Source organism: Phyllopteryx taeniolatus, chromosome 22, assembly GCF_024500385.1.
Source record: "Phyllopteryx taeniolatus isolate TA_2022b chromosome 22, UOR_Ptae_1.2, whole genome shotgun sequence".
NCBI lineage: Eukaryota > Metazoa > Chordata > Actinopteri > Syngnathiformes > Syngnathidae > Phyllopteryx > Phyllopteryx taeniolatus.
Genome location: NC_084523.1, coordinates 10654676 through 10678039, shown reverse-complemented (window position 1 = coordinate 10678039; position 23364 = coordinate 10654676). Strand labels below are relative to the sequence as shown.

The following is a 23364-nucleotide window of genomic DNA, read 5'->3' as shown; positions in this document are numbered from 1 at the left end:
TTTGTTTTGAAATGCGTATCATCATGTAAAGCGCACTGAGTTACCTTGTGTATGAAATGCGCTATATAAATAAATTTGCTTTGCTTTGCTTCCACATTTTGCCATCTATGATTGGACTTTTCCTCATGTAGGTATCGTTTCCACATCGGTACTTTCTCCGCGCACGGTATCGAGGTGGAAATGTTGCTATCGTGACAACACTGGACCCGACTGCGGACCCCCTGCTCACCCTTCAGCCGGGTCCAGAGCCAGAGCCCGTGGGCTGTCCAAGTCCTTCCAGACCAGGACCTGCCGGTGCTGCCCGTCCAGTTTGGCCACCTCGATGCGGTTGGTGCCCGTGTCGGCCCAGTACAGGTTCTTCCCCAACCAGTCCACCGCCATGCCCTCGGGGTAGTCCAGCCCGAACTCCACCACGTGCTCCAGGGCGCTGCCGTTCATGAAGGCCCGGCTGATGGTCTGCAAGGACAGACGCAAACTTTTTTACTTGTTTATACTTGCACTTCTCACACAAATCAACAAACGCACACAAGCAACAACATACAACTGCGCATCCACACAAACACACATGCTGAATAACAAATGCCCACTGAGAAACACACACACACACAACAACAACACAAACACTAAAAAAAAAACATGTACACACAATACATAAACACACACACACACCCTCTAAAAACACATACGCACAAACTCCCCCCCCCCACAGAAACAAACCTGCACGTGCATCAAAACACACACCTGCAACGTAAAAAACAAAACACGCACGCACGCACGCACGCACACTCGCGGCGGCTCCGGACCTTGAGCGTGATGTCGGTCCAGTAGATCCTGTTGTCGGTGACGTCGAAGTCGAGGGCAGAGGCCTCCTTGACGCCGGTGAGTGGGATGGCCACGTTGTTGTTGTTGGTCTCCAACGAGATGCGCCGGATGTCGGTGTGGCGCGAGAAGAGCAGGAAGGCCTCCGGCACAATGCATGTGCGCATGTCGGCGATCAGCTCCAGCCCGATGGGGCAGCCGCACTGCGCGCCCCGCGGCGTGAACAGGCACAGGTGGCTGCAGCCACCGTTGCTGTCCGCGCACGGGTTGCCGCCTGAGGACGGGAAGCCGCCAGTTAGGTAGCGCCAGTTAGCGAGCACCGGCTTAAAGGGGCCGACATCCATTGAACTTTTTGGAGTTTCTGCTCGGATTTCTTCCCACCCTTAACGAGGGTGCTCCAAAGGTTCTCAATAGGGTTGAGGTCAGGGAAGGACAGGGGTCACATGACTTTTTCTCCTTTTATGCCTATAGCAGCAAATGATTCACCAGATTGTCGAAAATCTAAATCCTCTTCAAGCACGTCAATTTGCACCATTCTCAAAGAAATCCAAGCAGAAACTCTCCAAAAAGTTGAACGAATGTAAGAATTGTGAAGCTGCTACCAAATAAGACGTAACTTGACGATGTTTTTGATAGAATCTGCTTTGGTGGCTCAGTAAATCTGACCTGGCTCCGAATCCTGCAAACTCCACAAATGACAAACCTGTCAAATGTTTTGAAACGCTGCTGTGTGTAATCACTTGGAACGGTGCATTTTAAGTGTAGTTTTCAATGAAATGCTGATATCATTGGGAAGTTTGCTCAAAAACAGAATGATGCCGACTGTCATTTGAACAGAAGTGCGTAGAGTAGCCAAATATTGTGCTGCGGAGTCGATCCAGTACAGTACTCTAGAATACTGGTACTTGAAAATTTGACTCAAGTCAAAAGTCGCCCCCCCCCCCCCCCCCCCCCCCAAAAAAAATTACTCGAGTAAAAAGTACTCAGTGAAAAATCTACTCAAGTACTGAATAAACGGTGAGTAACTTCTGATTTATTTATGTATTTTTAAAATCAGACCATGATCGTCAAAAAATTGAATTAAAAAAAAAAAAAAAAATAGTTTTTTTTTTTGAAACTAAAAAAGTGAATGTGCAAATTCTGATGATACTGTGTGTGTGCGCGCGCACGTGATCAGCATAGCCACGTACCCCAAAAGATGCATGTTTCAAAGTTTTTTATGACCATAAAATACAGCTACTGTGTTTTCTCAATTTAGAAGTGGGCTGGAACGTCCACGTTTGGGCAGGCAGTCCCAGACAAATAGTATAACGCATGACAGCCAATGGGAACGACGACGTTTCAACACGGCCGCCACGCAGCTACGAGGATGAGCCGGCCTGGCGTAGCTCGTGTTCATATCTCTGTCGTGTGCGGTCATGTGATTGCCTTGTGCCGTTCGATTGGTGAACGAGTCAAACGTCACTAGCGCCTCTGTTGCATCGGAGCAAACGGTGCCCAATGCAGAAGTCGTAGTCAAAACAGATCGCACACAAAAACTTGGATAAATAAGCAATAATCAATAACTAAAAATAGCGGGTGGCATGTAAATCATTGTAACCAAGTACCGTTTCTTCTTAACAGGTTCTCGAAAGTGTACTGCATTAAAACTACTCTCACAAGTACAATTTATCCAACCTGCATGCTACTTTAGTAAATGTAACGGAGAAAATTGTAGTAGTTGAATGAATTATTTCGGAAAATCCAAGAACATTTTTCATTTTCAAAATAATTTCGAAGGCACTGTAAGTCAAGGTACCGTTGTATCATGACAGAGAAAATATTCCTCGTTTTTCATCTCTCTCTCAATAGGCTTCATGCACGAGCCGCGTTAAGAACCAATCTGAAACTTGAATCCCACCCGCGTGCTCACCTTGCGCCCGGTGGACGTCGGTGGCCTTCAGGCCCATGAGGTCGGGCAGCTGGTCGATGATGATCTCGCGCTCGGCCGTGTGCTTGTGAACGCGCTCGATGCTGCGCCGCTGCCAGTCCGTCCAGTAGATGAAGTCGCCCAGCAGCGTGAAGCCAAAAATGTGCGGAAGTTTGTCCTCCACCAGCACCCGTCTCCCGGTCCCGTCCATGTTCATCACCTAACAAAAGACACACACACACACACACACACAGTGACAGGGGTTGATTTCTTTGCTGTCAAAATGGCTGCCTCAATGACCCCCCCCCCCCCCGAACCTAACGCCCGCACTCTAAACATTCGCCATTAATCCGTTCCAACCTCCCCCTGAAAAACAAACAAAACAAAAACAAAAAATTCCTGTCTTGTTTTTTCAAATAAGTAGCACTGTTTAATAATTTAGTAATAACATAATTCAATATAATGTAAAGAATGCAACAATTTGTGAATCAGAATTTCATGTTTCAACTCATTTCATTGTGCCGCTTTTCCTAGTGTGCCCACCTTGGCCACAGGAGGGCAGTATAATGCAGTTGTACAAACACCACCACTCTCTGATTCAGCAAGGTGCAATCATAGTTGTTTTTTGCAGAGGATAAAGAATGTGTGTATTGTGATATTGTCCGTCTAAATGTGTTGCTCCGCTGTTTATGTTCAAATATCTGTTGCTGAAAGGGTTATAACACGGCGACAGGGAACGCTAATCGTTAGCATATGAATGCGATTTTACAATATATGTTAGCATGATACCGGCCGAGGCCTTTCTGAAGGCAACAGTTTGCTTGTTTGAAATTCACAAGGTGTCATTCTCTTTGTTTGAGAGTAAACCTCAACTGGGAGCGGCAATGGACAGCTCGAAGCCTCTTTTTGGAACAATTGTTCGACTCTCCGCTGCCTGTTGTGAAGCAATTTGAGTGCTCGTAATATCGTCGGTTTGCGCTCATCGGTCAAAGCGAAAATCCGCCGAACGACGGCTCGTATCTCGAAAAGCTCAAGTCTGTTCATCTCAAGGCACCGCCGCATCATCAAATGCCAGAGGAACTCAAACCTTTCGAGAAAAAAAAGGGCCCAATGTTGTGTTGGATTGAGGTCAACTCAATAACAGTGTCAACAGAAGTGTTTTTGTCGAAAGTCCGCTTGGGTGGCTGATCGGGCGGGACGTGACGCAGTCGGTGCGTGTCCTGATACGCTCTCAAGTTCCCGTCACGCCTCCTGCTGGCCTCCACGCTCACCAGCGCAGCAACACGTGGCTCACACATTTGGCCACGCTTGCGCAACCCACAGACCTCCCTTGACTGTGTCATGTCAAGCTCAAACGTGATCAAGCACCCAACGATCCCGTTTCACGGACAGCACACATGTTCCTATGTTCCTGTCAACGTGAACATAAATCACACGCTCGGCTGCGGTTCCCGACAGGTGCGGCTGCTGGTCACATGACATCACTTCCTGTGTGCCAGGACACACTCCGGAGTCCATCTGCTACTATAGGTGTGCTGACATCTTTGGAAACCCACGAAACCAAACCAGGAATCACACACAAATAGTACAAAAAGGGAGTCCCCACAAAATATGACAAAATGTATTTCTGTTAGCCTGTTGATGAAATTGCTTCTTTTCAATGACCACCTTAAAAAATGCTCCTACTCCGAGAGAAAAAGTACAACACGTATTGTGGTTGATTGAAAGAAAATCGGAGTCGCACACTCAGCGAAACTGCAGGGTCAAGCGTGGAAGTCGTCCAACGTCACGTCCATCAACAAAACTTCCAATATCGACTTTTCATTTTGGAAGAATTTAAGCGCATTTGGCTTCTCATTTGCTTTTGTTGGATTGTAAATACACCTCACGGACAACCTGTACTGTACAGGCAGTGGTCGCCTGTTCATTCTGGAGTTACATTCCACACTCATGCGTCATAGGTGGATATCTGCAATGTAGAGAGAACATATTGGGGAAAAAAGACTTCAAATAACCCCCTCACGTGCTTTCAACACAAAAAAATTGATATTTCTAACTGAAAAACCATGACATGCGATCTTGTGGGGGATTAGCGTACACGTCTATGTACAGTTTTTATAGAGGGGGTCTAAATATAAAAAACAAGTTTCCATGGTGAGCCAAAAGGTTTGACCACAGTGTGGCGATGTTTCACATTCTGCTTCTATTCTAAACGGAGCCCACCGCAGCTGCAGCGCAACCACAATCGGAACCAGATGTGGGATCTGGCCACCGAGAGAAAAGGGGGGGGGGGAGGAGGAAAACGAAGCCAGAGCTGCGCCGAGGAGGGGAAGGGGCCTGAGGGGGCGAGCATGACCTGAGGAGCGGTCGCCGCCCGGGAGAGAGAAGACGGCGCAGAAACCAAACCAAAACATTGTGGAAGGAGATCTGCCACCACATCTGACTTTCCATTTCATCCATCCATCCATTTTGTGTGCCGCTTATCCTCACGCTGGTCGCGGGCGTGTTGGCACCGATCCCGGCTGACTCTGGGCGAAAGGCGAGGCACACCCTGAACTGGTCGCCAGCCAATCGCAGGGCACGTATAGACAAACAAGCATTCGCACCGACGGGCAATTTAGCATCTTCAATTAACCTCCCACGCATGTTTTTGGGATGTGGGGGGGAAACCGGAGTCCCGCAGAAAACCCACACAGGCACAGTAAGAACAGGCGAGGCCGCATTTGAACCCGCAACCTCACAATTGTGAGGCAGATGTGCTAAGCGGTCGTCCAACCTCCCGCCCTTTCCATTTCAAATCACACATTTTTATTTCGGATTTATTTTGGATTTCTAACACAGAAGTTTGAGACAAAATTCAGTGGAAAAGAATCCAGCGGCTCCCGAAAGTCGTTGAATGACTTCAAACTCAAACAAAAATAGAGTATCAAGTGTATACAAGTAGATATGTGCTCACTGACTTTTTTTTGTTTTAGTTGGACGCTCACAATTGAATTTGAATTTCTCGCAGAAATGTTCACCCTTCCAAAACGTCAATGAAATTCTAACTCAGATGAATTCAGCATTCAAAAAATCATTCATACTTTAACCATTAAAAAATTCAGCATTCAAAATAAAAAATACAGCGTCTTAAAAGTCCAATTAAAAACTCAGATGGCACCAAAATACCACAAGAGCGAAGAAGTACATGTGCGCCCTCTGACTTGAAGTTGTAACCGAATTTTTTTTACCATTCAAAAATGAGGTGTAAAAATCAATACATACAGTCCCCTCCAAAAGTATTGGAACGGCAAGGTCCATTCCTCTGTTTTGGTTGTAGACTGAAGACATTTGGGTTTCAGATCAAAAGATGAATATGAGACAAAAGTTCAGAATTCCAGCTTTGATTTCATGGTATTTACATGGAGATGTGTTCAACAGCTCAGCTGAGCAACAGACATGATGAAATGAACTTCAAGTGAATAACATTTCATATTTGGTGGCATAACCCCTCCTTGCAAGAACTGCATCAAGCCTGCGACCCGTTGACTATTCTTCATTGGCTTGACTATTCTTTTCCGGCCCTTTACTGCAGCCTCTTTCAGTTCTTGTTTGTTTCTGGGGGTTTCTCCCTTCAGTAGCTAAAATGCATGCTCTATTGGGTTAAGGGCCAGTGTACGTCTTGGCCAGTCTAAGGCCTTCCACGATTTCCCCCTGATGAAGTCTTTTGTTGGGTTAGCAGTGTGTTTTGGGTTATTGTCTTGTCGCACGATGAAGCTTCTCCCGATGTGTTTGGATGCATTTTTCCGTCAATCGCCATACAAAATGGTTTTGTTGACTTCAGAATTCATTCCGCTGCTATCATCATGTGTTACATCATCAAGAAAGACGAGTGAGCCCGTTCCAGAAGCAGACATGCAAGCCCAAGCCATGACATGACCTCCACCATGCTTCACAGAGGTGTGTTGTGTGTTGTGTGTTGTGTGTTTTGGCTCCTAAGCAGATCCTTGCTTTCACCATACTTTGGTCTTTCCATCACTTTGCTCGAGGTTAACCTTGTTCCAAAACTTTTGTGGCTCATCTCTGTACTTCTTTGCAAAATCCAATGTGCCCTCCCGATTCTTTTTGCTGATGAGCGGTACGGCCTGTATACGTCTTCTCTCAAAGCCTTCTCCGAACAGTGGATTGTGATACGTTCACCCCTGCCCTGTGGAGGTTGGCAGTGATGTCACCGATCGTTGTCTTTGGGTGTTCCTTGACAGCTCTCACAATGTTTGCGTCACCAACTGCTGTTGATACCCTTGTCGGACCTGTTCGATGTCTGTTGCTCAGTCCACCGGTAGTTTCTGACTTTTTCGGGATGTTCCAAATTGTTGTCTTGGCTATGTCCAATGTTTGTAGAATAGCTCTGATCGATATTCCCTCTTCTCCCATAGACAGCTCTTTGGTCTTCATGTTTGCTTAACAGGAAATGCAGTTTTCACAGGTGAAACCCAAAGCCAAAAACAAGCACTAACTAATGTTTAAGCAATCAACCAATGCGACACCTGATCAACTAGAAAAACCCATCGGTGACATGTTCCAATACTTGAAAAGTGGGTCGCTTCAAACAAAAGGCGCTTAATAAATACTATGAAATAAAAGCTGGAATTCTGAACTTTTTGTCTCATATCCACCTTTTAATCTGAAACCCAAATGTCTTCAGTATACAACAAAAACTAAGCAATTGACCTTGCCGTTCCAATACCTTTGGAGGCGGCCGTAATCCAAAATTCCAAGCGAGACGGCACAGACATACTTGACCCCCACCTCGATCATGTCGGTCTTGGCGTCGCCCCAGTAGATCTTGCGCTCGTCGTAGTCGAGCGCCAGGCCGTTGGGCCAACCCAGCGACGTGTTGACCATCACCACCCGCTCCGTCCCGTCCAGGTCGGCGCGCTCGATCTTGGGAAGCTCGCCCCAGTCCGTCCAGTACATGTACCTGAACGACAACGAGGGCCCACGTCACAACATCCGCCGCATGGGAGACTTTCTCCGACAAGCAACGCCAACTCATTTTCTGCTGCCTCCAACTCCAAAACCTCGAGGGAACACTTTTAGAATCCATTTTTCTATCGATGAATTGAACAATCGGATCCAAATGTATTTTGCATTCAAGTTTATTGCGGAATCTTTGATTATTTCCATAATATATTCAACGTCAGAAATGTATTATGATTGACTTCGTGGTTTGGTCCGAAACATCCAAAATGTTGATTGTTTTCTCAAGTCAAAGCAGCTGTCACATTTTGATGAAACACAAAATCCAAATCTGCTTTCATGGAGGACGACAGAAAAAGACGTCGCGAAACCATTCATTGATGATCAAAGTAGTCCATTAATTGGATCGATTTATTGTTGCGCTTCTACTTCCATTTAACTGCAGTTGCGATATAGTCTCATAAGGAGTTCCTCAAACCATGTTAGAAGAAAAGTGATTTTCGTTCCGCTTGCGAATGTATCAGGAAAATTTCATCTGCGTTTTTTGTGTGTGTTAATTGCTTTGCTGCATTTCGACTTTTTATGCAGAAAGCGGGACGGAATAACAAGACGCGCATGAACCGAAATAATTCAAGGTAGAAAACAATAAAAGGCATGCAAATATTTGACAGAAAAAGCGTTGGCGTGACCGCAATAGATTTGAGGCCGGAGGAACCCCGAACGGGGGAGGGGCAGTCACCCGGCCACGGGGTCCAGGACGATGGCCCTGGGCTCGTCCAGGTCTTCGGAGATGAGGATCTTGCGCATGGTCCCGTTGAGCCTGGTGACCTCGATGCGGTCGGTGCCCGTGTCGGTCCAGTAGAGGTTCCGCGCGATCCAGTCCACGGCGATGCCGTCCGGGTGGTTGACCTGCGACGTGACCACGAATTGGGCGTCGGCGCCGTCGGGCAGGGAGCGGCGGATGGCCCTGACGTCGTCGTCCGTCCAGTAGATGTAGCCGTCCACCGGGTCGTAGTCGATGGCGATGGCGTGCCGGATGTCGTCCACCTGCAGGATGATGTCGGTGAAGTCGGGCGTGTCCAGCGAGATGCGCCGCAGGTCGGTTCGACGAGCCAACAGCAACATGCGCGTGGCGCCTGCGACACCGGGAGCCACACGTCAAATGGTCGGTCCACACGCGCTCACGGACGTCGACGCGGACACAAACAACAGGTGCACATGTCAACACAAATACACAACACGCACGCAGACACAGAGACGTGCGCACGTACGTCAAACATGCACACATAACACATTCACAACACACATGCATATCAACACACGCATGTGCACGTAGGTCAACACGCACACAAACAACACGCAAATATACGTCGACACACACGCATAAAAACAAACACGTGCGCACGTACGTCGACACGCACATCAACAAGTGCATACAGAAATCAACATGCACGTACGTCAGTGCGCATGCACACACGCATTGAAGGAGGTGAAAGAGTGAAAGGCGCTTTTGTCTGTGTGAAGCACCACCAAACCCTCTCCCACCTGCGCACTCAAGCTAAACGTGGCGGCGACCGTGCTTCACAACAGAGCGCCCCCTGCCTGCGTGTGGGGGAGGGGCACTATTGTGATGATGATGATGATGATGAGCATCCCTTTAGTCCTTGACAACTAATACTGACCCCATTTAAAAAAAAAAAAATGCACCTACTCCACGTTGGGCCGGGCCTTAAAATAATATGTCCAATCTATTTCACCAAAATCCAACTTCCGATTTTAATCATTTACCTACCTCCTTCACTTGTGGAAAGAAGCAAATGACAAGGAACGGTCGCATACCGATTCCGGGTATCGGGCCAGTACGAGCCTTATTTCAATGGATTGGGTACTCGCGGTTCCCGATACCCGCCGCCGATACTTCAGGCAAAAACATGAAGTCCTCCTGGCCTGTACATGGTGCTACACTGCGGCAGTTTGACACATCAGCCAATCATCATTTGCCTCAAGGGGAAAGAAATGTCTTTGTTCACAACTATAGGTCTTGTGTTCATTGAACATTTGATGGACCTAAAGAAACCTTTTCACAGATGCTGGCTTCTGAACTTTGCGTCCATAACAGTCCGGATGGTTCTATTCCTCTTTGGCCCGGACGACACGACGTCCACAATTTCCAAAAACAATTTGAAATGCGGACTCGCCGCTTCCATGCAGTGATTTCTCCAGATTGTCGGAACCTTTTGATGATATTATGGACCGTGGATGATGAAATCCCTCAATCCCTCGCAATTGTACGTTGAGGAACATTGCGTACTATTTTCCCACGCGCTTGTTGACAAAGAGGTGAACCTCGCCCCGCCCCATCTTTGCTTGGGAATGACTGAGCGATTCAGGGAAGCTCCTTTTCCACCCAATCGTGGCACCCGCCTGTTCACCTGCGGGATGTTCCGAACACGTGTTTGATGAGCATTCCTCAAGTGTCCCAGCTGGTTTTTTTTGGAACGTGTTACAGCCATCAAATCCTAAATTCATGATGATTTGCTAAAAACAATCAAGTTGATCAGTTTGAACATGAAATATCTTGTCTTTGTAGTGTATTCGATTCAATATAGGTCGAACATGATTTGCAATCATTGTATTCCGTTGTTATTGGTTTACCTTCATTGGAATTGGTTGTAAACGAGCCCATTATCAGAATCATTTTGAATCCGCAAAAGTGTAGCAGCAGCAACTACATCGTCCCGACAAATCAACCGGAACGTACGGCCCGGCCCTGACGACGTGTACGACGTAGGCGAGTAACGGTCTCGAGTGTCACGTGGGAGTTTTGAACCAAGCCGGCGGCGGGTGCGGCGCATGCGCTGACCGTCACGGCAGGTCTTGGCGTCCTGCAGCAGCTGCACCCCGGTGGGACAGGCGCACTGGAAGAAGGGCTCGTCGGGCGACAGCAGGCACAGGTGGGAGCAGCCGCCGTTGTTCAGCGAGCACGGCGTGCTCACTGCAAACACACACACGCACACGCACACACATTCAGCAGGACACCGGCAAGAAAGTTCCAATATTTATTGACTGTCCGTTTTGGTCTTGTGTTCCCTCATCCAATGTCGTCCTTTATTTCTCGGATGAAATGACGAGGCACAATGTGAGCGCGAATGGTAGCTTTGGCTGTTTTCACATTTGGAAACATTTGGAGTTGCATTGCTATTTTTGGTCAGCTGTGTGTGAGGCTCAATGCAAGTCTGAATGTCAACGTGGACTTTTACATTTCTTCATGTGTACACTGAAACACATACGTGTGCACTTCACTGTCATTTGCACATTTCTTTGAACCTACTCTTCACTATTTGCTGTTTTTGGGCTCAGGCCAAAGGAGTAAAACTATTAGTTTGGCGCCATCGTGTGGCCACGGGTGCCGAGGAACTGCGTTCAAGTGAATTGAGGAGTTTCGCGTCGACGGAAATAGTGCTTTGCCACCATCTTGGTGCGAAGGGACTAAGAGGTGACGTGAGGGAATTGATTCATCTTAATTATTCCCCTTTTAAGGGATGTCAATGATTTTGCCCCATTTCAACCCAGCTCTGTTGGCGCGGGTTCACCGCTTTTGCGAGTGCTCGACATATGAAGTCGGGTTTTAAGATGTGACGCTAAATGTCACTTTGCAAATGTTTGACATTTCTTCTCGTGCGAATGTATTTCGTAAAGACCAACTTCAAGTTGCAACCCAATTCAACGTTTCACACCACATGTGACGGAATGATGGCAAAGCATTGAAGCCACTGCTTCAATTGGCCTCCACTGCGTCGTCGTCTTCTTCTTCTTCTTCTTGCTCTTGACGACGCTCATCCGGTCGAGCTCCGCGCCGCCCAGCACGCTGCGCTACGACACGGAAGGCGCGCAACTCCAAAATGGTGACACAAATGCCCGTGTACTGGAAAAACAATGGCTTCAAAATCGGCAATATAGCGGGAGCGCCTTTTACAATTGGAACATTGAAAATGGCCCAAAGGAATAACAGGAGCACTTCTTTCTCTGAGGCATTTTCATCAACAACGTGATCTATGAGCGATGGGTTCATTACGCGTGCGCGTTGCCTTTTCTGTGGCTCGAGGTGGATCAAATGTGCAACTGGACGAGAAAACGGGCTACTCACGCTGGGTTTGCCTCTTCGCGCTGAACACGTGGATGTCCATGGGCGAGAAGATGTCCGAGTGGACCACGCGCTGGTCGGCGCCATTGTGTTTGGCGCACGAGTGGATGGAGTGCGTGTTCCAGTCGGTCCAGAAGAGCGTGTCCTCGAAGAGGGTGAGGGCGAACGGGTGCGGCAGCTCCCCCTTCACCACAACCTCCCTGAACGCACACCGCACACATTTTCAAAACCACACGTCTCATTTGTGCTCTTTGTGTCATGCAAATATAACCAATTAGCCACACAATTCCTCTTTTTCCACTCTGCTGCCTTTAATGCAGATGGCGCAGGTTCGATTCCCAATCGGTGCACAGGTACCCAAACTCCGCCGGTCTCAAACCCCCCACGCCCCCTTAAAATACAAAATAAAAATAATAATAATCATAATGGGTGGGTGAGTGGGTGGGTTGCATCAAGAAGGGCCTCCGGCATAAAAACTGCGCCAAGCAAACCACGCATGTCACTGGCGGTGGCGACTGGGAAAAGCCCGAAATCGCTTCTTCTGAATACGTTTGCCATTATGTCACGAAATAGTCATATTCCGCAACCCGGTTTATGACAGAGTTCTTGCGTTCAAACCAGACAATTTCCCGTTTTGCATGGCCAGATTTGTGGTATTTTCTGAAACCCATGGAATGAGCACTTGGAAGACCTCTAAAATGTTCCAGAACAAACCCATTGTCAATTGATAGCAAATGTCTCTTCTCACTAACGACCTCCCGTTTGCCAAATTGAAAACGACTTCTTTCGGGCAAGTGAGACCGTTTGAAAGGTCACGCTCAATCTGACGCGTTCACTTGGAGAAGCCTCCCTGGGAATTCTGCCAGCCAATCAGAGAAGGGCTTCCCCGAGTAGCAGACAAAACCAAACAGTCAAGGCGACGACGTTAGTTGTACCGCTCGAAAAGTCTCGCTGCGTCGTAATCAGGGGGAAGCGGCCGCTCCAACCGTTTTGACACAGTGTCATTCCGGGGAAATCCCGTCACGTCGCTAATTCGAGTCATTCACAAGTCGGGAATGACAAATGATCACGCAGCATACAAAGCAAAGTGATTTTTTGAGTGGACAATTTAGGGAACAATCTCATTCCACGTTGAAGCGGCAAATCCGAGCACACTCAGCATTTTGACACAGTGCGACTGACAGGAAAGCATGAAAGTCACATTCCCCAGCAGCGGAGAAAGCAGCACACCGGGAACGCGCTCAGGAAGCCGTCGTGCTCTCCAAAACAAAAACCCTCCGTCCAAAAGCGACGACGGCGGCGAGAGGAAAAGTACTACGACTACAAAATCCAATCGGAGAGTTCAAAGTTAGACTCTTCTGTTGAAAGCAGCGTGTCGTCATGACACCAGCAGCAAATCTAACTTGAACATCTGTCATCAATAAACTCCATTTTATATCAGCACCGACCAAAGGACACACCACAATAAAAGTCAAGTACACACATTTGGTGCTTTTCACAAGCGTGTTTGTGTTTTGCTCGCACGCTACCTGTTGGTGCCGTCCAGGTGGCACCTGTGGATGAAGTTGTGCTTGGCGTCGGCCCAGTACAGCTTGCGCTGCTCGTAGTCCAGCGTGAGTCCGTTGGGCCAGTAGATGTCGCGCTCCACGATGATGGAGCGGTTGGTCCCGTCCATGCCGGCCCGCTCGATCTTGGGGATCTCGCCCCAGTCCGTCCAGTACATGAAGCTGCGAGGGCACGCACACGCACACGCACGCCGTCAGTCATCCGCAAGTTCCGATGAGGACGCAGCTTCATCGTTGCTCGGCGACCACAAACAAAACCGCCGCGACAGATGCATCGAGCTCGCACGCTCACTAGGAGACGTGCGCAGAAAGCGAGGAGAACGAGAACGCGACGCAGACCGGCCGGGCTTTCATTTGTCCAAACAAACGTGAAATCATTTTTCGGTTTCCTCCTCACATTCCTGAAGACCACCTCATCCTCGTCTTCATCCTGCTTTTCCTCGCCACCCGCGGGCGAGGCCGCCGACGACGACACACACACACGCACGCACGCGCGCAACACAGACGAGCGCTCTGGAAGCTAACACGCTAAGCGGGTCAGGAAGTGTTTGCAATCCATTTGAAAGCATTTGAACAAGACGGAAACAGTAAGAATACGTTGCTGGTCAATGGGAAGAAATGAAAGTATTTGGACGAAAGGGAAGCATCGGGAATCGGCGTCAGAAATGGATGGAAACGTTTGAAGTTGGGCCCGAGCGAGCGAATGCATTTGTTTTCAGGCTGACGCCCATTCCGATGTTTGGCAGAGCAAATTTCCAATAACCGATTCATTTCAGAAAGATAGAACTTTTTCGGGGTCCCTTTACTCTTACAAGTTTGACAACCTTTTAGTATTTGTTGAATTTTCAAGTCCAAAAAGCATGTCATGAATTCATCTTTGAAATGAGTTCATAAATGTCTACAGTCTACGAGCGAAGCGGCCCATTATTATGACTGCACGATGCCCTTACCGTTTACCATGAAATCCCATTGAACATACTCCATTACTTTCTTTGCTATGAAGCGATGACTTCAAAATAAATACCGTTCTCGGACGTCAAAACATGGCAGACGTGACAGAGTTGCATTTGAAATATTTGCCGTACAGAGAGAGCTCAACTGAAAAGTTTCCCGTCAAGAAACACAATCATGCAAACTCTGCCACTTCGCCCAAACTTTCTCCCATTCTACGCAGTGGATTTCAGACCACTTCGACCTTTTGTATTGTTCTCCATGTTCACTCGGTGCCGTTATAACAATATCGCGCTCAGGAACGGCCGCTGCCCCAACGAACCACGCTCGGCCGAGCGACGACTGGGCCGACCGTGTACGTACACGCGCCATCTACTGGACAAACGGCACACGGCTCTCATTCTGACTGACTCCGACACTGAACAGCGTTTACTGTTTCATGGGAAAGAATATAAGAATATATCTGGATTTTATTGGTCAAACTTCAGACAAAATGGCTCAGGCCCTAGGCTCGGACGAGATGGAAGCATGAGTCAAGTGTTTGGAGTCAATGGATACTTTGGGCTGCGACAGGCTGTCGCCCGGGATAGGTACGCAGAACGGATGGAAACTTTGGGACAAGATGGGAGCATGAGGAACAAGTCGTAGGAAGTAGTAGTTCGGGCAGCAGAAGATGTGAGCCCGCGTGGCGAAGACCGACCGACCGACCGACAGACAGACAGACCGACCGACCGACAGACCGACCGACCGACCGACCGACCGACCGACCGACCGACCGACCGACCGACCGACCGACCGACCGACCGACAGACCGACAGACAGACAGACAGACCCTCGCGCGGGGTCCAAGGCGATGGCTCTGGGTTGGTCCAGCTCCTGCCAGAAGAGAACTTTCCTCAAGGTTCCGTCCAGCTCGGACACCTCGATGCGATTGGTCTCCGAGTCGGTCCAGTAGAGTTTATCAGCCAGCCAATCGCAGGCCAGCCCGTCGGGAGAGGCCAGGCCGGGCACCACCGTGTGGACGCCGACGCCGCCTCCCGACTGGTCCAAAACGGTGCGCTTGATGGCCTCCTCGCTCACGTCGCTCCAGTAGATGAGCCCTCGCGAGAAGACGTAGTCGACGGCCGCCGCGTCCTCCAGGCCGCCCACCACCACGCTGGCGTTGGCCCGCTCGCGGGCGGCGTCCACCAGACGCAGGTCCCGCCGGTTGGCGTACAGCAGCAGCGGCTCGCCTGGGGGGACGGACGCACCGACCGCCGCATTGATCAACTTGGCACAACAACAACGTCACCGTCAAACAACAACCGTGAAAATGTTATGTTGCTGTTTTTTTGTTTTTTCACGACTAACATGCATTTTACACTTAACAGTGTGGTAAGTTTAGACAAAATGTAAAACATTTTTTATATTTATTTACAATAACTTCATCGGCCGTTATAGGCCACGAAAAAAAGTACAAAACAATGTAATAAATCTACAATAATATGGGTGCATATGGCCCCAAGAAAAAAAAGTTGGAATGTAACAGCGGCGATCAAGACGACAACCCCCCCCCCCCCCCCCAATTGTCCGTTCGGATGAGGTTCCATTGTGGAAGCGTAATAGGAAGTTGGTTCTGGTGCTCTTTGCGACTCCCACACATCGAAATCCCCGATGATGGCATTTTGTCTGAGGTGGTGTCGGAATACAAGATTTCATTGCAGTCGTCTGACAAAACGCAATCGTGAGCGAGCAAATTTGTCTTGTAGTCTGACCCGACCGAGCATTTACGTGTCGTCTGTCTCAGACGTGTTGTCTGTTCCACACTGCTGACGGTTTTTTTTTGTTTTTTTTGTTTTTTTAAATAACTTTATTGGCCGTCAGATATTTCCAATACTACGTCAGAAGACGCGCGATAAGGCTAAAAATAAACTAGCTTTTGGATTCAAATGTACCGTGCACGTCGGCGACGCGGAGTAAATGTCTTTTGCGGATCGGCGAATGAGGACATTAAAGCCGATCATCACAAAATGCTAAATACGGGCCGATACCGATCAGCCTGATAAAATCGATGTAAAGTCTACTAAAAAGGGATGCAAGACACTCAAAACGTCGGGCTGCATCTTTCTAAAAGCGTGCATAGGCCGTTGGTTTGTCAAGCTGCTTGTACACATGATCCGGAATATCAAAGTTGAGCACCCTCGACACCTTTAGCAGGTTGGCGAACAAACCGTCGAGGGTCTAATTTGCCATCTCGAAGAGGGACCACCAGATATCTCAAGGTTTTTGGGGGGAAATCTTCATAACCGGGGATGTAAGTGCAAGTGGTGCCCGCAGTTTGGGCATTGGACAAATGGGTAGAATGGTGGCTGCTTTCTGAAGTGGGGCTATCTGTCCACAGTCCAAACACATTTGAAACTGTCAAACCGGTCGAAACACCTGAGAGCCGTTCGGCTGACTCATAAGAGCACCTTGTATCACATTTCGACTCATATCATCAAGTTTTGTCGTTTTCTTCTCTTCGTCCAATGGACTGAAAAAAAAGGCGATAGGAGTAGAAATGCGATACAAAGATGCCGTTGTGAACAGAGATGTAATAAAAGGTGCTCTTATGAATAAGTCCAATACAAGCAGCATTGTCGAAAACCACTTCAAAATGGTCAACACAAATGGAGCAGACAAGTGATGTTTTGAATATATGCGCAAGAAAAACGGTGGCATGAGGAAGAAATGCCTTTTGGAAAAAGGGGAGTGTTCCGACTAAAAATGAAACGAATCAAAAAGGAAGAGAAAGATGGCACTATTGGGGAATAACAAGAATAGAAAGTTTGCATTCGGAATAAAAGCCTCATGGAAAGGTGGAGTTACAAAGAGAAAAAAATGAAAATAGGAAGGTGGTCCAATAAGTCGAAACATACCGGAGGTGAACGCATCATTTCTCGGTCGTTTCCTGAATAAGAATGCAATCGAAAAAGGGTTACGAGTAATAACATTGTGGGTGATTATCCATCAAGCACAGTGGCGAGGGTCTTTCCTCGCCGCTGGCTCTGTGGAATATGACATCATTCCGTGTTTGCCCCTCAAAACCTCAAGTTTGTCTGCGACAAGATTCAGCAGAAGAAAACACAAAAGCACTGCGAGTAATCCAAATTAGGGCGGCAACTAAAAATTCTTTGAATCATCGATCCATGTGTTGATCATTTTTGGGATTAGTCAATGAATCGGATTCACGGTTTTTTTTAAATTATTATTTCCCTCCCCTTTTCATGATTTCAATTTGACAGTGCAGAAATGCACAAACAAACAAAGTGATTCTGATGACCGGTTTGCTCCGTCCAAAAATCCCTCGTTGTTTTCCACAGTGAAAGTAGATGTTTGCAAATGTCTTATTTGAATTCAACACAAAGATAATCAGTCAGCTTACAAGGAAAACTTCGGAAATCAAAGAATATTTACTGTTGAGAGGCTGAAATTCCAATGATGATGACAATTTTGAGTCAAACGAGGTCTCGAAATGATGAGTCGACAAAATGTCAAAATGGTTGCCGATGAAGCTCATCAGCGATGACTTGTTTCATCAATTAATTGTTGCACCACTATGTGGCATATTCCATTTCTTCCCCCCCCCCCCCCCCCCCCCCCCGAAAAGCAAAAGTTTTCCTGGGAGAGGGGGAAAAAATCATGACCAAAAAAAAAAAAATCAACAAGTGTACTAATTGAATCCACAAAAGCGAATTTGTTTGCATAGTGACACAATGTACGTTGTATTTTCGATGCAGAATATGCAAACGAGCAGTTGGTCGGCTGCTCCAAACTTTGACGCGTGTTTGGCTTGTTGTGGAAGGGAAAAGAAGGAATGAAAAGCGGCTGAGGGGAGTGATCAAGAAAAAAAGTGAGAGTGAAACAATGGAGAGTAGAGAGGGGGGGGGGCCTGGGGGTAAAGTTGGAGCGGTCTTGGGGCACGAGCCGCGATATCATTTTTCAGCGAACTCGGACAAGTGAGAGTGCAGAAAGCCATTTGTGGTTTAGCACGGCTAGGCTAGGCTAGCTGTGCTAGGCTAGCACGGCGTCTCGTCCGCTGGCCAACGAAAAAGGGGCACAAGTCCACAACACAAGCGCCCACCGGCCCACTTTGAGGCCCGCTAAATTGTCCGCGCACTCACCTCGGAGGAGCAGACAAAAAGTGGCAAACAACAGAGTCCGCAGCACGACCGCCATGCCGCTCATGTTTCTCCGCCGCCTTTCTTGCTTCTCGTTGCTCGTCAGCGGCCAGCGAGGGAAAACATCGCGACGCCCAAGCAACGCTCGCGCTCGCGCTCGTGCTCGTCGTCGTCGTCGTCTTCGTCGGCGGCGGCGGCGGCCTCGAACCCTCTGGACTGCCTCCCGACGACTCGCTCGGCCTGGGCTCAACTTGCTCAGATGCCCGTCGGGCCTTCCATGCCTCGGCTCGGCTCGCCTCGCTCGGCTTCGTCGCGGTTTCGTCGCCTTTGTCGGGTTTGTTGTTTGCTTGTTTGCTAAGTGCGACGACGCTGCAACTCTCCCAAGGAAGCCGAAGCTCGCCAACACATTGTCCTGCGACGCCTCCTCCGTATCCGTCCGCCGGCCCCCGTCATCCTCCCCCTGCTCCGCTATTGTCGGACGATCGACGGAAGAAAACAACCACGATCGTCACCGAAGCGTGTGCTCAACAGCACCCTTTCGATGGCAAAATGACAGGAAAACACATCCCGCACGGGAGCAGGGAGACGCGAGCCGTTCCAAACGCGAACGCACTCGCATTCCACAGGGACTACTTTCTCTCCCGCCTGGATCACTGCAAACTTGGACCAACTTCTTCTTTTCAGGCCCCAAAGCGCATTACACTATTGTTAGCTTTCATATTTAGACCATTATTACCACGCCACGCTGAGTCCCATTGAGTCAATCAAATCACGTCAACCTAAATCAAATCCTTGTACTCTTTGGACCCCGTTAATCACTTCTATCATGTTAACGTAAATAAACTAGTTATACTCATTTGTTTCCACTTCAGCCAAGTCAATCATCTTGAAACGTAAAGCACGAGTTGTACCCTCCTTTCCTTTCTACACAGTAAGCTCGAGCTCAAGTAGAAGTCGGTGACCGTGGCTCAATTAAACACACAAATCACTTTTGCTTTTGAGGTCAAAATGAGAAACAACTTCACATTTTTAATGCATACAAGAAGAAGAAGAAGGAAACTTTTGCAAAAAGCATCGCTTGATTGGGGAAGATCAACTTTGCATTGAACACAACAGCATGAAAAATCTGACAAATATGAGCAAAAAATAATAACACTAAAAAAAAAATTTGTGGGGGAGGGTGGGGCGGGGGGGCGAGTGATTGGGCCCGCTGCTGCCGCCACCGTGTGGTCAAGGGGTGCCACTGCGGAGTAGGAACAACGAAGAAAAGCTCCAGAAAAAGTCATTCATACCATAAAGTGTTCATCTTAAAATGTGTGTTACATCCAAAGTGTGTGTGTGTGTTTAGTGAGTGTGTAGGCAGAAAGAAGACATGCAGGTGATGAAATGACAGACCAGTACGGTTATTATTACAGTATTATTAACTCCACTGCAAAAGTCGTGCGGAAATTTTCCAAAAAGTCTAAAAAGTGCATTTGTCAACACTTGACTTGGAGAACTATTCAAACCTTTGTTCTCAATGAAAAAGAAAGTCTTTAAATGCGTACAGAAGGCAAAAGAAAAATCGGAATTTGGGTCTTTTGTTCTGAAGAACGGAAACAATTTTGGAATGCGAATGAGCTGAACTGATTGATGGAAGGGTCTAATTTGGTCAAGAAAAGTACAGTTTGTCAAATCTGGACGGCGGCCCATTCATTCTCAATGGGAGTTCATGCGTCGTTTCGGGATGATTATATGTCGCCACGGTAGCACGGAATTCATACCAAAAAAAAATAAAATTCTGATCAAAGTCTTTTGGGTCCTCATTTGTGCGGCTCTGTGAAACGGTGCGAGCTGTACTTTGGGGACGGGAATTAGATATAAGTATGAGCCATCGTAATCCGGAATGCCAGTTTGCGCCGCAGCAGGCCCCAGAAATGTCATCTTCCTGAGTTTGGACACATCGCAAATACTCATGACTCACGTCAACATGTCTCCCCATTGGCCACCAGAGACCAACTCGCTACGGTCACGTGATAGCGACACGTCCCGCCGTCGTCGGTTGCCGTCAATCGAGACGGGCCGAGGCGTTCGCCGGCCAATCGCGGCGCGCCGTCGCCGGTTCACAGGTCGTAGTGGAGGTCGTTGAGCTCCAGCCTGGTGTAATGGCGCCTGTCGAAGGACTCCATGGCCTTGCGCCCGCCCACCGCCAAGGCCAGCAGCAGCACGGCCACGCCCACCGCCAGGAACACCGCCGCGCCGCTTTTCGAAGGCCCCGCCCCCGACGCCGTTTTGACGCTGCCGTTCTGGACGGCGTCGCCGTGGGGACCGACGAGCACGTCGGACATCTGACTCCGCCTACTGCTGGAAGTCAATGGAGTGGGCGTGGTCAAAGTTGCAGGAGGCGGGGTCGCCGTGGTAGGAGGTGGAGCCACAGGGGTGGTAGGAGGAGTCACGGCAGTCGTCGTAGAAGTTGTGCTTGGAGGAGGCGGAGTTTGGGTTGTGGTAGGAGGAGTCGTGGTGGCAGGAGCAAGGGGAGTCTGAGTTGTGGGAGGAGTCACGGTCGGAGGAGGCGGAGTGGATTTTATAGTGGGAGGAGTCGCGATGGTTGCGGGAGGAGTCACGGTCATAGGGGGCAAAGTGATGGTCGTAGGGGGCGGAGTCATGGTGACGGTAACGGGCGCAGTCGTGGTAGGAGGAGGAGTCGCAGGTGGAGCACTTGTGGGCCGTTTGTCAGCTGTCCGAGACCCCGCCTCCTCATTGGCCGGATGACTTTTTGTCTTTCTGGTGGTTTTTGTCTTGTCGAGTTTTTTGCCGGTCTTCTCGCTGGTCCCGGCGGCCGCGGCGTCTGTCGCGGCGGTTCCCGGAACGGGGGCGGCGCCGACGCCAGTCGTCATGGCGACGGTCGTCGTGCCAACGGGACGGAGAGGACTCGGGTGGTTCGCACCTGGGCGGGAAACGACAACACGAAACGGGAAATGAAGACATGACGACCGGGAAGTGATGAGCACGAACGAGCGGCGTAGCGAGCACGCTAACTGCGGCGTCGGCTACGGGCCGCGGGAGCTGTGTTTCCCCGCTTCCCAAAAACAAAGCGAGACGGACGAGCGTCTCCGGCGGTCACCGAAGACGCCGCGCTACTTTCCAAATGTGCTACGATTGAACAAACATTTGCGTGGATGGCCATCTTTGTTTGTTGCTCATAAGAGTAGCATCGTTGAGGAGGCGACACAAAGGTTTGACGTCGGCATTTCTCTCTCGGCGATACTCGATTTTCTGAGCGAGTGGCCGGTGCGCGCTATACACCGGGAGCGGGCGCTTCCCGCCATCAGCGCGTCACACGTGACTGAAGCGGAAGAGGAAGGAGGAAGCGCGCACCTTTGAAGATGTCATAGGTGCTCACGCCCGGCGGCGCCTCCGCCAGCGGGCAGTCGCGCCGGCCCGGGCAGCGGTACAGGAAGCAGTTGTCCTCGCCGCCGCGCTTGTTGCCGTCGAACACGGCCACGTCGCACTGGGCGCCTGCGGCAAACGGGAAGACGGCGATGACGCGATGACGCGATGACGCGGCGGCGTTGCGTTGCGTTGCGTTGCGCTCACCTGGCCGCCCCGGCTGGGAGCAGCAGGCCAGCACGCAGTCCCGCTCGGACGCCAGGGCCCGGGCGCTGACGGCGACGCCGGCCCCGGCGCCGGCGCCGGCGAGCGCCGCCCTGGCGTTGACGACGGCGTTCGGGTGCTGCCTGGAGAAGCAGCGATCGGGTTCGGAGCGGGCCGGCAGCAGCGCCGGCAGCAGCAGCAGCAGCAGCAGCCGCGGGAGCGGGAGCGCCCGGGTCATGGCGGGACGACGGCCGGCGGCCTTCCGGGAAGTCTGCGCGGGCGACACACGCCAATTGATTTCCAGTGCAAATTCACGTTTCGAACAAAGTACACACAGCAAAGTCCAAGACTAAAGGCTTGCAAAAAGAGCAGCGCTTCATGGAGGAAATTGACACTCGCGAATGTGGCGCACAATTGCTGGGAAGGCGCTGACATCATTCGAACCCAGAACCCAATGACCGCGAGGCAGACGCGCTCACCTCGTGCGGAGTCGCGAGGATCCCGAAGAAATGGTCGAAAAAGGTTCTTCCGCTTCGGCGACGCAGAGGGAAAAGGCGCAGGCAGGCGTCAGGTCAACATCGACACAACCTTTCGAGTCCCAAGTGCACACGCGAGGACTTTGGCTGCCTGTCTGTCGTCAAGACGGACCGAGTGCACTTTGGACCGACCCGACTCGAGTGTCAGCAACCGATCGGCTCACGCTATCGGACCCCGAAATCGCTTCGGAAGCTTGGAAACGGCATCTCGTTCCTTTTGTCCTCTTTGTTCTCGAGCCGATTCTTCTCAGATGACAAACAGACGCAGACTCGGCACGCGCCGCTCCCTGCTCCCGTCGAGCTTCGAAAGCCGACTGAGCTCCGGCCGACGTCCGCACCTGCCGGTTCGCTGCGGCGCCGAAGCGAGCCCGCCGGCGGCTCAACGACGAGGACAACAACAACAAGAAGAAGAAGAAGCAGAAGCAGCAGCAGCAGCAGCAGCAGCTCGCAGCTTTCGAGCAGATGACCCATTTTCGGCTTCGTCCTCGGGTGGGGGTCCGCCACGCGCCCCGAAGAAGAAGGGGCCGTATATTGGTCTCATCCGTTTGATTGGATTACATTTTGCTTGATATTCTCGCCAAGCTTCATATGGATGGATTATTTTCGACTTCATCTCGTTTCAATTTGTATTCATATTTTAGTCTTACAGTTCTTCATCATTTTCAATATTCCATTTGTTTGAATCATGCTTTTAGACTTGTATCTATTTTGAGAATCATTTCTCTTTTTTAATAACAATTTGTATCATTTCAAACCATTTTTTAATTCC

At 49.6% G+C, this 23364-nt stretch overlaps 2 protein-coding genes across 7 annotated transcripts in view; both read right to left on the bottom strand.

Annotated features, from left to right (window-relative positions):
• Window positions 1-19077, bottom strand: part of lrp6 (low density lipoprotein receptor-related protein 6) — a 32407-nt gene extending 13330 nt beyond the window's left edge. For 3 of the 5 annotated variants that reach the window (XM_061762602.1, XM_061762604.1, XM_061762606.1), the window contains exons 1-10: window positions 18490-19077; window positions 15180-15579; window positions 13361-13558; window positions 11835-12031; window positions 10551-10682; window positions 8427-8823; window positions 7517-7688; window positions 2732-2948; window positions 804-1093; window positions 230-456 (exon numbers count right to left, since the gene is read on the bottom strand). In XM_061762602.1, the coding sequence (XP_061618586.1) occupies window positions 230-456; window positions 804-1093; window positions 2732-2948; window positions 7517-7688; window positions 8427-8823; window positions 10551-10682; window positions 11835-12031; window positions 13361-13558; window positions 15180-15579; window positions 18490-18553 (2294 nt within the window). In that variant the 5' untranslated portion in view covers window positions 18554-19077. The remainder of the gene's footprint in view (window positions 1-229; window positions 457-803; window positions 1094-2731; window positions 2949-7516; window positions 7689-8426; window positions 8824-10550; window positions 10683-11834; window positions 12032-13360; window positions 13559-15179; window positions 15580-18489) is intronic. The other 2 variants (XM_061762603.1, XM_061762605.1) reach the window with 2 other exon arrangements.
• A 788-nt stretch (window positions 19078-19865) lies between these two features.
• mansc1 (MANSC domain containing 1) lies at window positions 19866-22991 on the bottom strand. 2 transcript variants are annotated; one of them, XM_061762727.1, is made up of 4 exons: window positions 22539-22991; window positions 22063-22330; window positions 21844-21984; window positions 19866-21412 (listed from the first exon to the last, which is right to left on the bottom strand). In XM_061762727.1, the coding sequence occupies exons 2-4, from the start codon at window positions 22295-22297 to the stop codon at window positions 20589-20591; spliced, it is 1200 nt and encodes a 399-aa protein (XP_061618711.1). In that variant the 5' UTR covers window positions 22298-22330; window positions 22539-22991; the 3' UTR covers window positions 19866-20588. The 2 variants fall into 2 exon arrangements, with proteins under 2 accessions (XP_061618711.1, XP_061618712.1); XM_061762728.1 differs by lacking the exon at window positions 22539-22991 and having other exon boundaries at window positions 22063-22356.
• Between the last annotated feature and the right edge of the window lie 373 nt (window positions 22992-23364).